Source organism: Mastigoproctus giganteus, chromosome 4, assembly GCF_048544385.1.
Source record: "Mastigoproctus giganteus isolate SK-2022 chromosome 4, ASM4854438v1, whole genome shotgun sequence".
Lineage (NCBI taxonomy): Eukaryota > Metazoa > Arthropoda > Arachnida > Uropygi > Thelyphonidae > Mastigoproctus > Mastigoproctus giganteus.
In genome coordinates this window covers 95,933,997-95,953,618 of record NC_143578.1, presented here as the reverse complement: position 1 = coordinate 95,953,618, position 19,622 = coordinate 95,933,997, and the positions used below count along the sequence as shown (strand labels likewise).

Genomic DNA, 19,622 nt, shown 5'->3' with positions numbered 1-19,622 from the left:
GTAGTTACCACATAATTATATATGTATGTAATGCGAAATATTTTATATGTACAAATATTTGAATATTAAATATTTTGACCGACATTTGTGCATCTTTTCACTACCGTTTATTATTGATTAGGAAATATCCTATGGCACCGACCGCAACTCACAAATACATATGTTACCTTATGGGAATGCGGCGCTCGCTTAGTGCTCTGTTTTTACGGAACGAATTATCAGCATTAAGCGGGGGTCACCTGTACATATATATTTTTATATATATATATTTTTTTTTTATGTATATTTTGTGTATATATTATACATATATACACAGGAATTTTTCCTGCAGGGAAGTGATTATCCCATTGTATAAGAGTGGTTTTTGCTACATCTTGAGTACTGCATGCAGGTCTGGAAGCCTCATTTTAGAAAGAATATGGATTTGTTGGAACAAGTCCAGAGAAGAGTAACAGGAATTGTCTAGGGCACCATAAAAGACTTCATTTCTGTAAATTTCAGTATCTGGTGAGGAGACCTGATTGAAGTGTTTAAAGCCTTAAATGAATTGGGTAAGGTAAAAAGCGGATGATACCCATAATGGGACATAAATTTAAATTAAAAAAGGATTTTTATTGGATAGATATGTGAAAATTTGCTTTCAGCCAGAGCATGTTGTGGGGGTGGATAGTTGAAATAAATGTAAGAAAGGATTAGAAAAATTATTAGAGGAGATAAAGGATTTTTTTTTTTTTGCTAATGTAAGCTTGCTTCCTTGTATCATTTGCCACCACTGATACTAAGTATGGTTTTGGCTTAAGTGAAGGTGATCCTCCATTTTCTTACAGGAATGATTTATCCATTTATACTCTTGCTGGCATAATATCTTGGTGTGCATGTTTTCCATACGTCGTGAACTTCTGTAGGAGATATACCATCTGCTATAAGAAACCGAATAACACGGATGTGCTGATATAGGTGCACTCATTACTGTGGATGCTGTATTGTCATCTACTGCACTATATCACCCCCATATATACAGCACAGGCAGTGTGCTGCTAGTAGAAGCATTAGTATTAATCCTTAAATTTATGCTCACGGTGACAAATAATTCAAAATTAGACAATTTAAATCTCATTTTAATTCAGCTGATTCTTATAATATTATAATACTACATATTAGAAATATTAAAAATGTTTTCTAAATAAATTTATAACTTTTAATCTTAGGAAATAGGTGATAATATCAAGAAGGATAATGAGGAAGAATTTTACAAAAGAGATTAAATGTGCAAGGAATTTAATGTGACTGTATATAGTATTCATGTAATATGGACTGGCTTGTGTTCACCTGAATATTAGCATTAATTGTGGAAAATTATCCAAGGAAGCAACTTACATGACATCAGCCAAAAAAAAACTGACAACAAAGACCATTGTATCAAATATAAGAATAAAACATGAAGATTTGAGATAAAAATGAGAGAAACTGGTATTTTTATGGGTGTGATTAAGTATTTGAAGAGAGGAGCATTGGATTCTGGAAAGGAATCAGTGGGAAGTAGCAAACGAATAGTCAATATGTGCAGATTGATAGGAATAGCATTCATAATACTGACAGAGTTGAAAAGCTTATGGGTTAAAATGCTGATAGGATTAAAAATGCCAGTAGCTAAAACAGATATGGCTAAACCCAGCTTCAGAATAATCTCAATGTGTCTTATATATTATCAAACTTATCTTGGCTTACTAATGCCATGTGTAATGGTATGATGCTAATATCCTGGCTTGCTAATGCCACTTGTCATTTTCTTCTTCTTCTTCTTCTTTTCTGCCATCTCCTGACAGAGGTCGGCGACCACCATGGCAAATGACTTTCTGTCTCTGGTAGCTTCAAACAGATGCTCAGGTTCAGTCCTGTCCAATTCTTAATATTATCAAGCCACAATGTACATCCTTTCCCAGGCTTTCTTCTTCCTTCCATTCTCCCCTCAATAATTAGCTGTGGAATTGCATATTTGTTGTTCCTCATCAGGTGTCCAAGATATGCTGTCTTTCTTTTCTTTATGTCTTTCAGCAGTTCCTGGGTTTCTCAAGGTGTTAGTTTTCAGTATCCATATCTCGGCACCATACAATAAAACTAACCAAATGTAACATCTCATCATCTGGATTTTAAGGTGGAGATCCAGGTTTCCATTGCACAATGCAGGTCTCATTTTAAGAAAATATTGCCTAACCATTTCAGTCCTTCCTTTTTTTTCCATATCTGGTTCATTTTTGTAATTGATCCAACAGCCTAGATATTTGATTTTGTCAACTTTCTCTATCAGCCTTCCGTTTAACCCGAGGGGAGGTTTTTGCATTGCTCCATTAAGGACTGTGAGCTTAGTCCTATTGATATTAATCCTGAGATCCCTTCTTTCACTTTCTTCACTCGCACGATTGAGGAGTATCTATAAGTCCTGCATATTAGTTGTACAAAGTACAGCATCATCAGCATAGCAAAGGTTGTTAATCACTCTACCATTGACAGATATTCTTTCATTTCTTCCATCTAATGCTCTCTTGAAAATTACGTCTGATTAAATGTTAAACAGGAGGGAGAGTACACATCCTTGCTCACTTCACATTGAATTTTGACATTTCCTGTCTTTCTGCCATCAATTACAAAAGATTCCATTTGATTTCTGTATTTAAAAGATCATGTACATTAATAAAAAATGTGGGTACTTTCTTTGAAAATTAGTTGAGTTAAAGCAAGGAAATCCTTGTTTTTTTCTTTCTTTAGCTACAGTGTATGATGTTGTTTTGTTTTCACATGTTATTCAGTCTAAATTGTTTTTTTTTTTTTTTGCATGACATATTCACAAAGCAAAAGACAATACAATCCTGCTATCTGCAATAAAATCTTTTTTGTGATGTGACCACACTTCCATATTTTTAATAGTTTATTTAATTTTTTCCATTTTGAATGAAAGTTCCACCTGCCTATTCAGTATTTTTTATAGCAAAAAGAACTGTGAATGTACAGTAAATCCTAGATTTAAAGGACTTCTGAAATGATCCTAGCATTTGGTAGACAACACATTTTGTCCATATAGTATCTAGTGAGATAATTGCCCCAGTCTGATGATATTTACCATCAATGAAAATATTTTCACAATAAGGCAGAGGTCAGGGAGCCAGAGATCCTTACCATTGCCTTCCATTAGGCCTGCTGAGTGTGTCAGACATTAGTGGGGGTATCTGAATATCCAGCAAGGGTACTCACAAGCTCTTTGAACATCAGTAATATTATGAATAAGCTTTAATCAGATTTTCCACTTTCCCACAAATAGTTCAGTAAATTCCAGTATTATACCATATATATATATATATATATATATATATATATATATATATATATATATATATATATAATGTTTTTTTTTTTCATAGTTCAATGCTCTGCCATAATATTCTACCAACTTCAGAGAATATATATACCCCTTTTGAGTCTAATGTACAATCAGATTTAGCATACAGTCTTACCCGAGTATAGTGCATCATTAAATTGAGGTTTCATCCAATATCACTGATGGCACAGGAATTAAAGCAATACACCATTGACATATTTTCCCAGAATAATGTTATTTATAATATTGCGATGTTTCAGTGACCAAAATCATGTTTCCTAGTTTAATGTCTGAACAAAATGTTCAAAATGACTTATAACATAATGCACATGGCATGAATATCCTTGCAATATTCATTATTATCCTTGCAATATTCATTATATTGTGTGTGCGCATAATTTAATGCCTAGTTATAATTATTCAGCTTGGATTCCACTTTAAAAAAATGGACTAAGCTGACACTGGAGGAGATTTTTTCTCCAGGTCTTTTGGCTTCCTATAGTTGAAGTATATCAGTCATGGTCTTGGACATTTATATAACAACACTGTTAAATAGTGTGTTGACACATTACTATAGATCATAGATATAAGTTATTCATCAGGTTTCGATTGATATTTGCATAACTAGTAGTAATAGAACTACATTGATTACCTCCTAATTAAGTTTAATTTGTTTCACTATAGGCTAAAAAACACCCTTGAGATAGAGACCAACAGTACTATAAATATCCTAAATTTGACTATTACTAAAGAAGGTATGTCCCTTGGAACTTTAATCCATAAAAAACCTGTTTCACATACATTTCTCTACTGCAATTCACATTTTCTATTAGGTACACAGAAATCTGTTTTGAATACACAAATGTTCAATGCAAAAAAAGTATTTTTCCTTAAAACTAAAATTGAAATATTTGTTTATCCTCCTGTGCCAGAGGTTTCAATGAACAAAATCATGTTTCTAGTTACTCTCTTTCTCATTATATTCAAATATCAGGTCCATTTTTCAAAATTACTGTGAACCTTCTTGTGGAATAAGTGAATTAACTCTTTGCAGTCCAGCATTATTTTTACAGTCATCCCCTTGCAATCCAGCTCTGACAAAAAAAAGAAAAAAAAAAAAAGGACTAATTGAAATCTGATGTTCAAAAATTATTTATTTTTAAGTTTACATGAGCTTATTATATAAAAAAGCATGAGAAAACAGTAATATTTCTTCCTCGAACAAAATATTCATAAAACTTTCCATCCATGTAATTGAAAATATTTTTTACTTTAGAGAGACATAATTTGAGTTTTTTTTTGTTTGTCCTTTTGTGGATCAGCAGAGGTGCAACATCAAAAATATCTTCAGAAATCCCTTTCTGCTAAATACATACTTGAAAGATTGAATTTCTATCTGCCCATTCTTCATATCAAGAATATTTTATATCATTTATATCATTTTTTTTTTAATTAGTCCCACATTGATGCTAACACCAATAAAAATTCCAGCCACTAGTCTCCAGCCACTGCAATTTGCAGAACTTAAGCCTTTCTTGGTAAGAGGATCCCTTCATTCCCTCACCAATCTTGTTGCCCTTCTCTGTACACACTCAAGTAAATCTACATCCTTCCTAAAATTAGGCCTCCAGACCTGTACGCAGTACTCAAATCATGGCCTGACCATTGCCTTATACAGAGGGATAATCACCTCTTTTTCCCTGCTAGCAAAATTCCTATATATCATTGACAAAACCCCATGACCTGCCCTGGCAGCCTGTCTGCATTGCTCAGAAAACTTCATATCTGCCTGCACAATTACCCCCAGGTCTTTTTCATTTTCTACCACCTTAAGTGTAGTACCACACAGTTGGTACATTTCTCTGGGGTTACTACTACCCATATGCAGTACTTTGCATTTGTCAAGGTTAAACTTCAGTTGCCACTTCTTCAACCCTGCCAACCTTTGTATCATCTGCAAACTTCGACATTAAGCCTGATATACCTTCATCAATATCATTGATAAATATACAAAACAACAAGTGGACCCAACACCAAACCCTGTGGGACTCCACTAATAACAATTAGTCCATGAAGAGCAGCACCCATTGATTACCACCCTCTGTCTTCTCCCACTTAACCATCCTTTTATCCATTGTAGCAACTTTCCCTTAATACCATTCTGCTCCAATCTGTACAATAGTCTTTTATGCGCAACAGTGTCAAAAGCTTTCCTGAAATCCAAATAGATGATATCAAAATTATTTTTTGCATCCAGTTCCTTTGTAACCACATCATAATATCCTATCAAATTTGTCAGACAAGACTTTCCCTTAACAAACCCATGCTGTGTCTGAATTATTGCTGCAGTCTTGTCTAGATGATCCTGCAATGCATCTTTAACCAGTGACTCCATTATTTTACCTGGAACAGAAGTTAAACTAAGGTGATCATCCTGTTATACAAGGCAATGGTCAGGCCACACCTAGAGTACTGAGTAAAGGTCTGGTTTTTTTTTTTTTTTTTTGGTAGTTGTTGGCGCATCGGCTTCTGGGCCCATAATGCACCTCCCAAGGTTTTTGCAGTACTTTGATCCAAGCCCGAGGCGGGATTCAAACCCGCGACCTTTGGGTTGCCAGGCAGGCAATTTACCCACCCGGCTAGCCCGGTCGGCAGTACAGGTCTGGAGGCCTCATTTTAGGAAGAATGTAGAGTTGCTAGAACGAGTACAAAGAAGGGCAACAAGATTGGTAAGGGGAACAAAGGGGTGCTCTTACCAAGAAAGGCTTAAGTTCTGTAAATTGCAGTGCCTGGAGAGTAGGCATCTGCAAGGTAATCTGATTGAGGTGTATAAGGCTTTGAATGGGTTGAGCAAGCTGAATGCTGATGGGATTCTTCATCTTGCTCAGACTAAGAACCTGAGGGGGGGGGTCACAGTTTCAAATTGAGGAAAGATAGTTGCAGAATAGATGTGCAGAAATTTGCCTTTAGCCAGCGGGTAGTTGATTGGTGGAACAGGCTTCCATCTTTTGGTGTGGAAGCTAATAGCCTAAATAAATTTAAGGCTGAGCTGGACAGGCATTTGGAATGAAGGATGGGTGAAATGGGAGGGTTTTTTTTTTTTTTTTGGCTGATGCTGCATAAGCTTGCTTTCTTGCATCATATGCCTCTAATAATGCTAATGCTAATATAAACATTGATTTAGTTAGATTGTGTATGTGAAGTATAAATGGATGGCAGTAGAGTAATTCAGGCAACACACTGGCAAAACAAATTTCATGATCAAAAATACCAATGGTTGTGCTTAAGACATTGGACTTAAGGGTCATCACCTGCTATTAACAATTGAATATAAACAAAGATTTAGTTTTTCAGATTGTTAATATGAAGTATAAATAGATGGCAGAACAATAATTGAGCCAGTACAGTGAAAAAACAAATTTCTTAATTGGAAATGTGTAACAATTGAATATAAGATTAGAGCTTGAAAAGGTGCAAGAATTTAAATCCTTCGAGGGTGGATGCCCTTGAAGGATTTAAATTGGCAGCTGCCCATCAAGCTCTTAGCTGCCCACAACAATGCAAGAGCTTGCAGTTGATCAACAGGAAACACAGCGGCAATCCTCATGGCAGAATGTGCTGGTCCCCCAGGAGTTAGTTGTTGTTTGTGATTCCATGGTGGACTAATATCTGATTATCAGCAGTGATTATTCATGCATTAAGAATTTGCAGATAAAAGAACCACTGGCGACAGTGATCACAGTATACTGATGTAGGATTTACTTAGAGATGTAACTACCGTCAAGGGTAAAGGGAAGGGTTTTTGCTTTTGTGAAGGTGATGAAAGTGGTGTAAAACTGTTTTTAAATTCGATTCACTGGGATTAACTGGAAATGTTAAAAACAGTGAATTCTAAATGGGAAGCCTTCAAGGAATTAATCTTGGAAGCTACTAGGCTTTTCATACCAACTAAGAAATACTGTTTAAGATTTAGACTAAATGGATGTCAGATGAACTAATGAGGCTCATGGCAGAGAAGAAAAATGCATGGGATGCATATAAATTATGAGGAGACACAGAAGCCTATGGCAGATATCAGCTAGTCTGTAATCAAGTCACAAAGGAGGTTAGGCAATGGAAGCCTGATTATGAGAAATCCTTGGCAAAGAATGCAAAGAAAAACAACAAAGACTTCTTTACTTATGTAAACTCTAGAAGGAAGGGGATGAATGATTGGTCCATTTTATATTCGTGGTTTGACTGTTGATGATCCTGTTCAGATAGCTGACAAACTGAACGAGTATTTTCCATCTATATGTGAGGAGTTAATCTTCAAACATGAGGAATTCTGTAAGGAAGGAGAGGACAGAAATTTACTAAACTCTAACAGGGAGCTAAATGATTTTGTAATAATGGAGCGCAAAGTGGAGGAGAAATTGTTGAACTTAAACATAAAAAAGGCATCCGGGGTGGATGATATCTATCCAGTTATATTGAAAAAGGCAGTGATGAGGGAAGTAAGCAAATCTTTAGCCATAATGATGAGAGCATCCTTAGATTAAGGGGATGTCCCCATGGACTGGAGATATGCAAATGTATCCCCAATTCACAAAGGGGGATCACGAGTAATTAAAGACCTGTTAGTTTAACTTATGTTTCAGGGAAAATAATGGTGTCACTAGTTAAAGAAGGCACTGCAGGATCCTCTAAGCAAGACTGCAGTTATAAAATTCAGACACAGCATGGGTTTGTTAATGGAAAATCTTGTCTGACTAATTTCATTGGTTATTACAATGTGGTCACAAAGGAACTGAATGCAAAAAATAATTTTGATATCATATACTTGGATTTCAGGAAAGCTATTTATACTGTTGCATATGAATGATTTATATACAAATTGGAGTAGTATGGCATTAAGGGCAAGTTGCTGCTATGGATAAAGGGATGGTTGAGTGGGAGAAGCAGAGAGTGGTAATCTCTGGACACTACTCTTCATGGAGTAATATGAATAATCACTGCTGATAAGGAGGCTCTCTGTCTTCTGTCCTCTTCTCCACTTTGGCTTCGGGCCCATTGTTATTTTCTATATTAATGATATTTATGAAGGTATATCAGGCTTAATGTCCAAGTTTGCAGATGCTATGAAGGTTGGAAGGGCTGTTAATGAAAGTATGCTACTGCAACAGGATCTAGAAAAGTTGGGAAGATGGGCTGAGAGGTTGCAACTAATGTTTAACATTGGCAAATGGAAAGAACTGCATATGGGTAGCAGTAACTCCTAAGTAATGTACCAACTGTGCACTATTACTCTCACGGTAGTGGAGAATTAAAGACCTGGCGGTATTTGTGCAGTCAGATATGTAGTTTTCTGAGCAGTGCAGTGAACTGTCAGAGCAGCTCCATGGGGTCTTGTCAATGATATACAGGAATTTTGCTAGCAGGGATAAGGAGGTGTTATCCCTTTCTATATGAGGCAGTGGTCAGGCCACACCTTGAGTACTGCATACAGGCCTGGTGGCCCCATTTTAGGAAGGTTGTAAAGATGCTGGAATAAGTACAGAGAAGGGCAATGCGAGATTGGTGAGGGGATCAAAGGATTGTTTTTACCAAGAAACTTTGTTTTGCAAATTGCAGCATCTTAAAAATTTGCTCCTGCAAGAATTCCATCAATGCTGATGGGATTATTCTTCTTACCTAGATTACACACTTGAGGGGGCATAAATTCAAATTGAGGAAAGACAGTTGTAGAATAAATTAGCAAAAATTTGCTTTTAACCAGTGGGTAGTCAATTGCTGGAACAAACTTCTGTCTGTTGTGGAAGTTGATAGCTTAAATAAATTCAAATAAGAACTAGAGAAACTATTGGAGAGGATGGATAGGTGAAATAGGATATATATATATATTTTTTTTTTTTTTTTTTTTTTCTGATGCTGCATAAGCTTGCTTCCTGGCATTATTTTCCACCATTAATATTAATACTGTTGGTCTATGTTACCCAAATGGTGACACTTTCAATGGAAAATTTTGGTGAAATTCAAGAATCTGCTTTTGGCAAGGATGTTGATTGTGTTTGGCATAAATGTCTTCTAAATAAGCTTTCATGATATGGATTGATGACTATTTTTTGTAATTGGGTTTTCAATCTGACTCCTCACTGCAGATGATGGCTCTCTTTTTTCTGAGTTTTTTTACTACTGATGTTGTTCTCCAAAGTTTAATTCTTTTACTTATTCTTTACTCTTGTATATTAATAACTTTCTTCCACTGATTGAAAATGCTATACATAATTTTGCTGATGATAAACATTGCATTCCACCTTTCACTTTGAAAAACCTTGCCTCAACAAACAGCTTCAACTTCTCGAATATCCACCAATAATTCCTTAAATGTTGATCTCCACGTAGCAAAGATAAATTTATTTAATTTCAGTCCTTCTAAACTTAGAGGAATTTGTTTGAATAGAGCATGGGGGTGACAGTTCCAGTTTCAGATTAAGGTGAAAAAGGTGGATGATAGTAAGGCTTCCATCAGGAATTGGAACAATGGGAAACAGAAGGGCACTGTGCACAGGTAGGCCACCATCCAACTGGACTAATTAAACAAAAGCTGAACCAGACATTGCCAAATTATGGATCCTGGACAATTGACTTATTTGTCTAGTTGAAAGTTTAATCTTAAGAATTCTTTTTTGCTTTTATTTGTACTCTCAGCCAAAAACTCTTCATAATTTTCTGCGTAACTTCATTACAGACTAATTTATGTCTACCCTGGGATTCTGTATCCTCGGACAGTTTGTAATCTACCCATACATTTTTCTTCTCTACCACTAAACTTATCAGTTCATGACATCCATTTTGACTTTTTATGCTGTTTTTTATTTTGCATTATTCAGCATTAGTAATTCATATATTGAGTAAATAAATAATATTTTTTATTTAGTTATTTTTAGGAGGAGTTTTTAAATATTTAATAAATTTGTTTATCAACCAAAATAGTTAAATTGTTACTTTCAGCAAGTATCAAGTGATAGTGGAAGATGCGAGAAATACACATGGAATAGATGAAGAGCAGCTTACTGATTATTATTCTGCTATCAAGGGAAATGTACCTTATTATATTGCTGCTGAACTAGATCATAAAGACTTGCTTGATGAAACAACATATCCATTTACTGTTGGAGATGGTCAGACGTATGGCAGTTATGAAAATGTGCATTTGAATTCTGGTATAGGATATAGACTTAGAATCCGAACAATAACAAAACAGAATAAAGTAAGTACAATTCCTGTTGTTGTTAGTTGTAGTTCTGTTGAATTCATGGAATCCTTATTAAATGTTACTCCAGTTATGTTGTTCTAAAGTTATATCATTCAAGAATTAATGCTGTAATTCAGAAAATCCAGATTTTCAACAGGGACACACCATCATTAGTTATTACCGAGTATCAACAAGGGCATAGAGTTTTTGTTATTACAGGGTATCCTGTTTTGTTAAATATTGGGAGACTAAAACTGAAATAATGGATACATCAGGTGCAAAGTTGATGTGGTGTCCATTATGTGAAATTGATATACAAATAATATTAATAACATAATTGCACAGCTCTCCAGATTTACAACAGAACACCAACTCTCCAGATTTACAACAGAACACCAACTCTCCAGATTTACAACAGAACACCAACTCTCCAGATTTACAACAGAAATTTCATCTTTCATACTTTATTTGACTACTTCTCTGTCTGAGCATCATAATATAGTTGGATACAAAGAGTTATTCCATATTTTTGCAAAAAACAGGTTTCTCTGTCTTTTTATTTTTTTTTTTTTTGCAAACAGATAGTAAAACTATGTTAAAATTGCAAAGTTTTATCAATACTCTGAAATTCTGCTTGTTTTCATTAATGAATTGGTTTGTCAGGTGTGCTCATCTATATCTGCATAACAGAAACATGATACACAGACCATTATAGAGAACTTTGTTCTCTATAATATCTTACCATTTCATTGCATTTGCATTCTGCAAAGATAATTAAAAAAATTCTTTCAGTAACATGCCAAAGAAATACCATGTTAATTTCAAATGACATATTTTCAGAATTTTCCCTGTATTGTATGATCTTTTTCAGATTTTACATCTTTCCCACAGCTTGAAATTGAAATGTAGCATGTATTGTATGTAGATGTGATTTTTCTCTTTCAAGTGGTGGTAAGGTGATATAATCATGTATTTTCAAACAAAAGCATAAGGATAGTGTGCAGTGTGTAGAAAGAAATGCAAAAATAAGTGTTGCAGTTTGTAGTGATGATTTAGTAATTCATAGTGATATAGTACAGTAATCCCTCAATTAATGCACGTTTGATTAATTGCTAAATTTTTTTGATAACAAAAATCAATTAGTGCGGTACAAAAATTCGATTAATGTGGTAGCTATAATGCAAGTCCATATTTTTAAAGCATTAATTTAGTCACTGCTTTAATTTCATATAACTGAAATCTGAAAAAAAATTGAAAGAAAATATTTTCTTTATAAACCGCGTGTTTTCTTATGTATGTATGGTTGTCTGCTAAATTAATTTAGCAGATGCCAAACACCTGTATCAACTGCTAACAATACATATATATATGTATATATTTTTTTTCTTAAAGTTTAGCTAATATGTAATTTACTCTCAGCTATGAGAAAAAGAAATAGTGAAGTAAAAAGTGGTCATATAAAGAAGAGTCAAAAAGTTATTTCCTTAGAAGAAAAACTAGAAATAAAAAAGCATCAACATGGTCATAGTAGAGTAAAAATAAGATGGGACCATGGGATGGTAAATCAACAATATGAGCAATTTTGAGCAAAGTAGATGAGTACAAAGAAAAAGGTAAGGTTGCGGTAAGTTCCGAATTTATGCAAACAACTCGAAAAAGAAGCCTTACAGTGATTGAAATGAGCGACTGTTGTCTATTTGGATTGAAGATTGTAATCAAAAACAAATCCTGCTAAGTACTGATATTATTAAATCAAAAGCATTGTCTCTTCTCATCTTTGAAAGAAAAGGCTACAGAAGATGAAAAAGGAGACAAAGAAGAATTCGGTGCTAGTTCTGGATGGTTTGAGAGGTTTAAAAAAAGAACCAACTTGCATAATGTCCGAATCGCAGGTGAAGCTGCAAGTGCAGATAAAGAGGCAGCTCAAAAATATCCAGACACTTCGAAGGAAATTGTGTAAGAAGTAGGTTATAGTGATCAACAAATATTTAATGTTGATGAATCCAGATTGTTCTGGAAGCAAATGCCTTCTAAGACTTTCTTGGCTAAAACAGAAAAATAAAAACCTGGTTATAACGTCGCCAAAGATAGGCTTACACTTTTATTAGGGGGTAATGCTGAGGGAGATTTAAAATTAAAGCCCATGCTCGTTTAACGTGCACAGAATTCTAGGGCTCTTAAAGGCTTAAATCAAAGATCACTCCCCATAATTTCATGATCTAACAAGAAAGCATGGATAACCCAGGGGCTCACATTTGGTGAGTATAGGCTTGGAAAACCCAGGGTCCTGAGCTGAATATCATCATTCTTCTTTTTCTTGCTTTCTTGGTGATTTCCTTCTATTTCTGACTCTCTCTCTCTCTCTCTCTCTCTCTCTCTCTCTCTCTCTCTCTCTCTCTCTCTCTCTCTCTCTCTCTCAGGGTAATGCAGGATTTTTTTTTTTTTTTTTTGGCTGGTGCAGCATAAGCCTCAGGCTTCCTTACACCATATGGCTAATAATAATAATAATAATAACTAAAGCTCTATTCGAAGAATGGTTCGCAGACTATTTTTGCCCAACAGTTGAAAATTATTGCAGAAAAAATAATCTTGATTTTAAAGCTTTATTAATTTTGGACAATGCTCCTGGTCATCCCATTGCTCTTGATTCCTTGTGTGAAAATATCAAAGTGATATTTTTACCTCCACCTAATACAACTTCCTTGCTGCAACCAATAGATCAAGAGCCTATCGAAACTTTTAAACAGGCAATTCAAGCAACATCTGGAAATAATGCAATTTCATTGATAGAATTCTGGAAAAAGTATAACATCAAGGATGCCATTGAAAACATTCATCAGTCATGGCTTGAACTTACATCAAGCAATATGAGAGCCGTGTGGAAGCATCTTCTTCTTCACTGTGCAACTGAATTTAAAGGCGTTCCAAAAGAAATGGAAGGTGTTGAAGAAATAACTCACATTGGAAAGGACCTTGGGTTTGTTGAGTTAGACAACCAAAATGTTCAAGAATTAATTGAATCCTATTCCAAAGAACTGAGCAATAGTGATCTTCTAAATTTAGATACCCTACGAGAGTACGAAGTTGCCGATGATTGTCAAGGCGATGCAACTCCTACCCACAAGAAAGAGGTCACTCGAAAGGAGTTTGATGAGATTTTTCACACTATTGAAGGTTTTAAGCAGCAGTAATGTAGAACGCAGCAGTCAAATTTGTCGAAAAGTGGAAGAAGCTTTAATTCCCTATCGACAGATGTACGATAAGAGGAAGAAGAATACACATCAAACTACACTTACTAAATTATTTTTAAAAAGTAGAATATTTTCCTTTATTTTACTTTTTAATTTTGTTTATTTTTTATTGTGCTTTGTAATTATAATTTGTTGAAAAAAAATTTAAAAAATACACTACTGTATATTTTCAAGACTAAATAAAAAAGTCACTGAACCAATTATATTATTTTCCATAGGTAATTAAGTTCGATTAATGCTCTTTCAATTAGTGTGACACTTTTGCGAGATGCATTAAGCACACACTAATCGAAGGATCACTGTATTTCGTAGTGATAATGATATCTGTGCTGAATATTTATTTATATCTTCTGTCATAGAACATTATCTTCCTCTGAGTTGTTCTGATCATGTAAGCATGTTTGAAATATGTTTCTCGATAGTAAAATAGCAGAAATTATAATTATGGAAGAAAAAAAGCAAAGGCATGTTACTGAAATTGGATGTATAGGGAAAGAAGTGGTAGTGATGGTTCTGAAAATGGGCCATTTTCGATTGCAACAGATGGCATTAATCAAAATGATTCCAAGCAGTATCCCATTATGGTGAATTTTTGTAATTAAAAGGAATAATCAAATTCAAAGAAGCTTGGTCTCAGTGCTAGCATTGGACACTGCTGGGCATCTTCTTCTGAAAAACAGGAAAGCATGTGGGATTCCTTCAAAAGCTGTCTGACATGTAGTTCTGATAATGAACCTGCTATGTTAGTCCTAAAAACTAAAACCGCAAGGATATTAAAAGAGGAAATTAAACACTTGTTGGTTATAGGTGTTCTTGTCATGTTATTAATTAGTATGCTGAAAAGAGGACTGCATTCCTTCCTGTGAAAGTGGATGAATATTTGGTGGATATTTATTACTATCTAGAAAGAAAGAAAGAAGTGCAGCACGTGTGTGTGTTGACTGTTTTGGTTAAATGTGACTGGTAGAAACCAGTGGCAACCTTTTAATAAGGAAGAAGACGAAGAGGTTAGAAGTGATGAGAAATGCAACGTGAGCACTTTTAAGAGTTTACTAAATTGTAAAACACAAATGATTACTATTGAATGCCATTGGCTTGTATTAAATTTGTGTTCATGGTCAAATTTTGAAAGAAGACAAATTGATGAATTAAAAAAAAATTAACTTCTGAATTTCACTTCTGGTGAAAGCATTCCTAAACATTTGAAGCAAGTTTATAATTTTTGGTATGTTATTCATCCTCACTTGTGCAGAAAGACTCTTCTGGCTTGAATAATAAATTAAATTAAATTTAAAAAATAATGATAATCATAATAATAATAAACAACTTTTGAAGTTGAGTTTCACATATGTATTCTGAGATATGCATTTCTTATATATTTTCAAATATTTGTTACTGAGACACTAATTAAAGTTAGGAAAATAAACTTGCATTTCATTATTATAATTAACTTAAAATCCAACCTGCTTCTTATTAAAAGTGATGTAAAAAAAAGGGATGTAATGAAAAATGGGAGTCATATATGCTTTGGTTCATTTTCTGTTTTGTGATTGCTGCCAGACAGAAACCAGTTCACACAGAAAATGTGTTTGCTGCCAGAAACCAGTTCACACAGTAGTCACATAGAATTACACAGCAGTTCTTGTAGGAAATGCTATGTTTGGACTGTTCACTTTTCAAAAATTGTCAAAATGCAATCTAACACTTTTTACAAAAAAAACGCAAACAATTTTTGTATGGAAAGAAGAATTTCTCCATTAGTAGTGGTGTTCCTAAGTGACATTGATAAATATTGATTGTGCTGTACATTAAATTTAATAGAACAATGTGAACACAGTTCTATCAAGAATATTTGTTGGTGTCTACAATCTTCACACTGATGTGCTGTTATTCCAACATCTCTTGAATAAATACTGCTAATGATAGGTTTTTTTTTTTTTAAAAAAAGCATTAGCAACTAAGGCCATATTGCTCCGGGAATATGCGGTGGTCATTCCCTGACCTTTCCGCATTCTCCATATTTGGTGGTGACAGGCTCGAACCCCAGTCTAATCAAGAAGCGTGTGCTATGCGCTGCTGCTCCTTCCCACATGGCTACGGAGTGCCCTAATGATAGGTACTTGTGTACAGATTCTGCTGATGTCACCCTCAGTCTATGTAATAATCTCTATCTTCTGCTAAGTCTTGCATATTAGAACAAACTTCCATTGGTCATTGTGGAAGTTGATAGCTTAAATAAATTCAAGGAAGAACTGTGCAAACTTTTGGAGTGGATAGATGGGTGAAATGGGGAGGTTTTTTTTTTTTCCTCTGGCTGATGCTGTATAAACTCGCTTTCTTGCATCATATGCCTCTAGTAATGCTAATATTTTAAAATTGTATAGGAACACCCATAGAACACCCATATATGACCATAGAATCAAGCATATGATCTCTGATTGTACAAACTGACTTGTGAAATGTAAAATCTTCTAGATCATGTGAAGAGTCATGTCTATCAAATTCCAGAAATGTTGCTTCAGAAACTGGTCTTTCTTACCTTGACATTTCATTGGACCACCTTTAGCTGTAGAACTTTATTCAACATCAGTTATGGAACTTTATTCAACATCAGTTATGGAACTTTATTCAACATCACAAACATCCTTGACCTTAAGTGCATGTAAGTTTTCTTTAATTTCGAGTTAAAAACTTGTTTTAATATCACTGCTGGATCTATAAGTACACTTAGGACCTGCCTCAATAACTGTTGTGTACTAGAATTTGCCAGACAAGTTTTCTAAGCATCCCCAGACAAAGCAACATCTTTCATAGCATTGCTCAAAAGATGAATGGGAGATAGTCAGCCATATTGCTATCATAAAATGACCCAAACTTGATTCAACATAAGAATCAAGCCGATTCACCTCATTTGAATGAGAGAAACTGCATTCTCTCTTTTCTGTAGAATTGGGTCATGAACATTGTATAGAATTAAAAATATCGGTAGTGGTTTTTCACCAGCTGAATTAACCTTTCTTCACTCCCAGGATATGCACTATGAAGTGATTCAGTTTTCTCTTGTAGGTTCCTGCTCTGACTTAACAACTGACTTACATCATCATGAATGAGAGCAAGAAAATATTAATAGTTAAATTTGTGAACATCATTGATCAAACTAGATGATTTGTAGTCAACCCTATTATTACTATTATGGCTCAAAACTGTGCTGTCCTCCAGATCAATGAGCACATTTCATAGTTCAACAGCAAAGTGAGAAATACAATGTAATTTCTTCTCATATTCTTGGAATACTCTTATTATCAAATTCCAAATATGACCATAGAATCAAGCATATGATCTCTGATTGTACAAACTGACTTGTGAAATGTAAAATCTTCCAGATCATATGAACCCATATCACTATCCAAATATTCAAAGCTCAACTCATTTGTTGTAAAGTACTTTGCTCCTTATAAACTCTGCATCTAATCGATAATATTCATATTCGCCCCAACTTCTGACTTGTGATTCGAACTGATATTTATTAATTTGTGACTGTGTTGCTTTGAAGCCAAAGAGGAAAGATCTTTCTTAGTCTTCATTTCAGCTAATACTTTCATTTCATTTGCAACACTATTTCTCTTTTACCACCTCAATTCCAATATTTTTGTTTTAAGTTACATATATGTGGTTCCATGTAGTAAATAAATCCTATCATAGTGAATTTATAAATAAAACAATACACACAAAATTATACACCTGAGTTTGCTTTCCATTAGCAACACCTCCTGGTGTACGATTGGACTGGTCTGTGATGCTGATGAAGGCTTAGATTCGAAAATAGTTGATATAATGATAATCATAATAATAATAATAATAATAAATAAGATTGTTGTTTGCACATGTGGTGTTCAGTTTTTGAGTATCTGTAAGGAAGAATGGGATGGTGTCAAGAACTTTCCCACTTTGAACTTGGAATGATTGTGGGAGGAAGATGTGCAGATGCCAGTAGCTCAACAACAGCCAGCATGGTCATGGTTAAGTTTTCCTATTCTGTGGTTGGTTGCATGTGTCTACCATGACTGGCCCAACGGCAGTCAAGCAACCAGCCAAAGGTCACAAGTAGAATATATACTGAAAGGATTTTAGGGATACAGCCTCATGTTGTCTCAAAGTTTACTAATCCAGTAAAATTTGTATTTACCGATTCAGTAAACGTAATTCAGTGAAAAAAAAAAAAAAAAAGATTGCTGACAAGGCTAGTGGGAGCTAGACACATTTAAAGCCACTAAGGGAAATTTTTTATTTATTGATTTGAGATTGTTGTTTTTGTATAACGTTTGATTTAAATTTAGTAGTATAGTTTTTTAGGGATTTGCTGATTAAATCAGTGCATTTGTTTTTTGCTCAGCCTTGTAATTGCATGTAAAACCACAGTCAATTTCTGCTGGCATTGTATCGATAGTAGCATTTGAATTACCACCGTTGTTTTTGTATTTCTGCTGGTTTACTGCGTAGCTTGTGGCAGTGTAATCGGTATTAGCAGAGGATTATAAATCATGAATAGTAGCACTACTTACGTGATTTAAAAATTTAACTTGTCACATAGATCATAATGTAGGACAGTGATATTCGTAGAACTTTTGAAATCAGTGATTTGGCATAGATAGCTAGTGGAGAGTTCAAACCATGGGAGTAGCACTAGATACTTAAATTTAATTCTGTTATAAATAATTAGATTTTACATAATTTTTTAACTAAATACATATAACGACTTAGATTTTACAAATGTAACATTATAAATTAATACATATAACTTGATAGGAAATACGAAATTCATATGACGTAACTTGGAGATAATACTCAATACCGAAATATATATATATATATATATATATAACGTTATAACTGCATTGGGATATAACTTTAGGGTTATAAGTTATATTTTTGTATTGAAATTGAAATTTTATTTGAAACTGAATGGAAATCAGGCTCAAGCTAATGAGAGTGCTGTGGCTCAGGGGAGAACTGAGGGGGGGCATTGTCCTCTGAATCACAGCATTTTCAAATGTACTGTTTGTTTTATGTTTATGGAGCAATCAGGAATGGGACATGATATTGCCAAGAGAAATGTCTTTGTGTGTGCGCGATGTAAGGAGCGTGAGGAAATCAGATACCAACTCAGCTTTATTATGGGCCTATATGAGAGCTTGAAGGAAGGGTAGATGCCCTCGAAGGATTTAAATTGATGGGCCTATCAAGCTCTCAGCTGCCCACATCAATGCCCGAGCTAGCACTTGAACATCATGCAACACAGTGGCAACCCCCAAGGCAGAATGCGCTGGTCCCACAGGAACCAGTTGTTGTGGGTGACTCTATTGTCAGGGAAACAGGGAATATATTGTGCAAAAAGGATAGGTGGAACAGGACCAGGGTATGTCTGCCAGGGGCAAAGGTTGATGACGTTGTAGAGCAGATTTCATCATTTCAGGGCACAAAAGGTGATATTGTTGTACACATTGGCACTAATGATATTAAGAGTAGGAGACCAGTGGAATTCCTTAACAAGTACAGTTCAATGTTGAAAAAAAGCTGTGAGTTAGGGTTGAATTTGAAAGTGTCTGCAATTTTGCCCAGACGCGATAGGAGGGAGTATATGATGAGAGCCTTGTCAATCAATTCGACCCTGGAGAGATTGGGCAAGGTTCAAGGGGTAGAATTTTTCTCAGCTTGGTCTGTGCTTGTTAACAGAAGAGATTGCTTCTACAGGGATGGGATA

At 34.8% G+C, this 19,622-nt stretch overlaps 1 protein-coding gene across 4 annotated transcripts in view; it reads left to right on the top strand.

Moving 5' to 3' along the window:
* The window catches only part of LOC150086925 (receptor-type tyrosine-protein phosphatase S-like), a 1,004,071-nt gene that overhangs the window by 543,826 nt on the left and 440,623 nt on the right, over window positions 1–19,622 (top strand). For all 4 annotated transcript variants that reach the window (XM_090372826.1, XM_090372825.1, XM_090372828.1 and 1 more), the window contains one exon: window positions 10,367–10,625. In XM_090372826.1, the coding sequence (XP_090228952.1) occupies window positions 10,367–10,625 (259 nt within the window). The remainder of the gene's footprint in view (window positions 1–10,366; window positions 10,626–19,622) is intronic.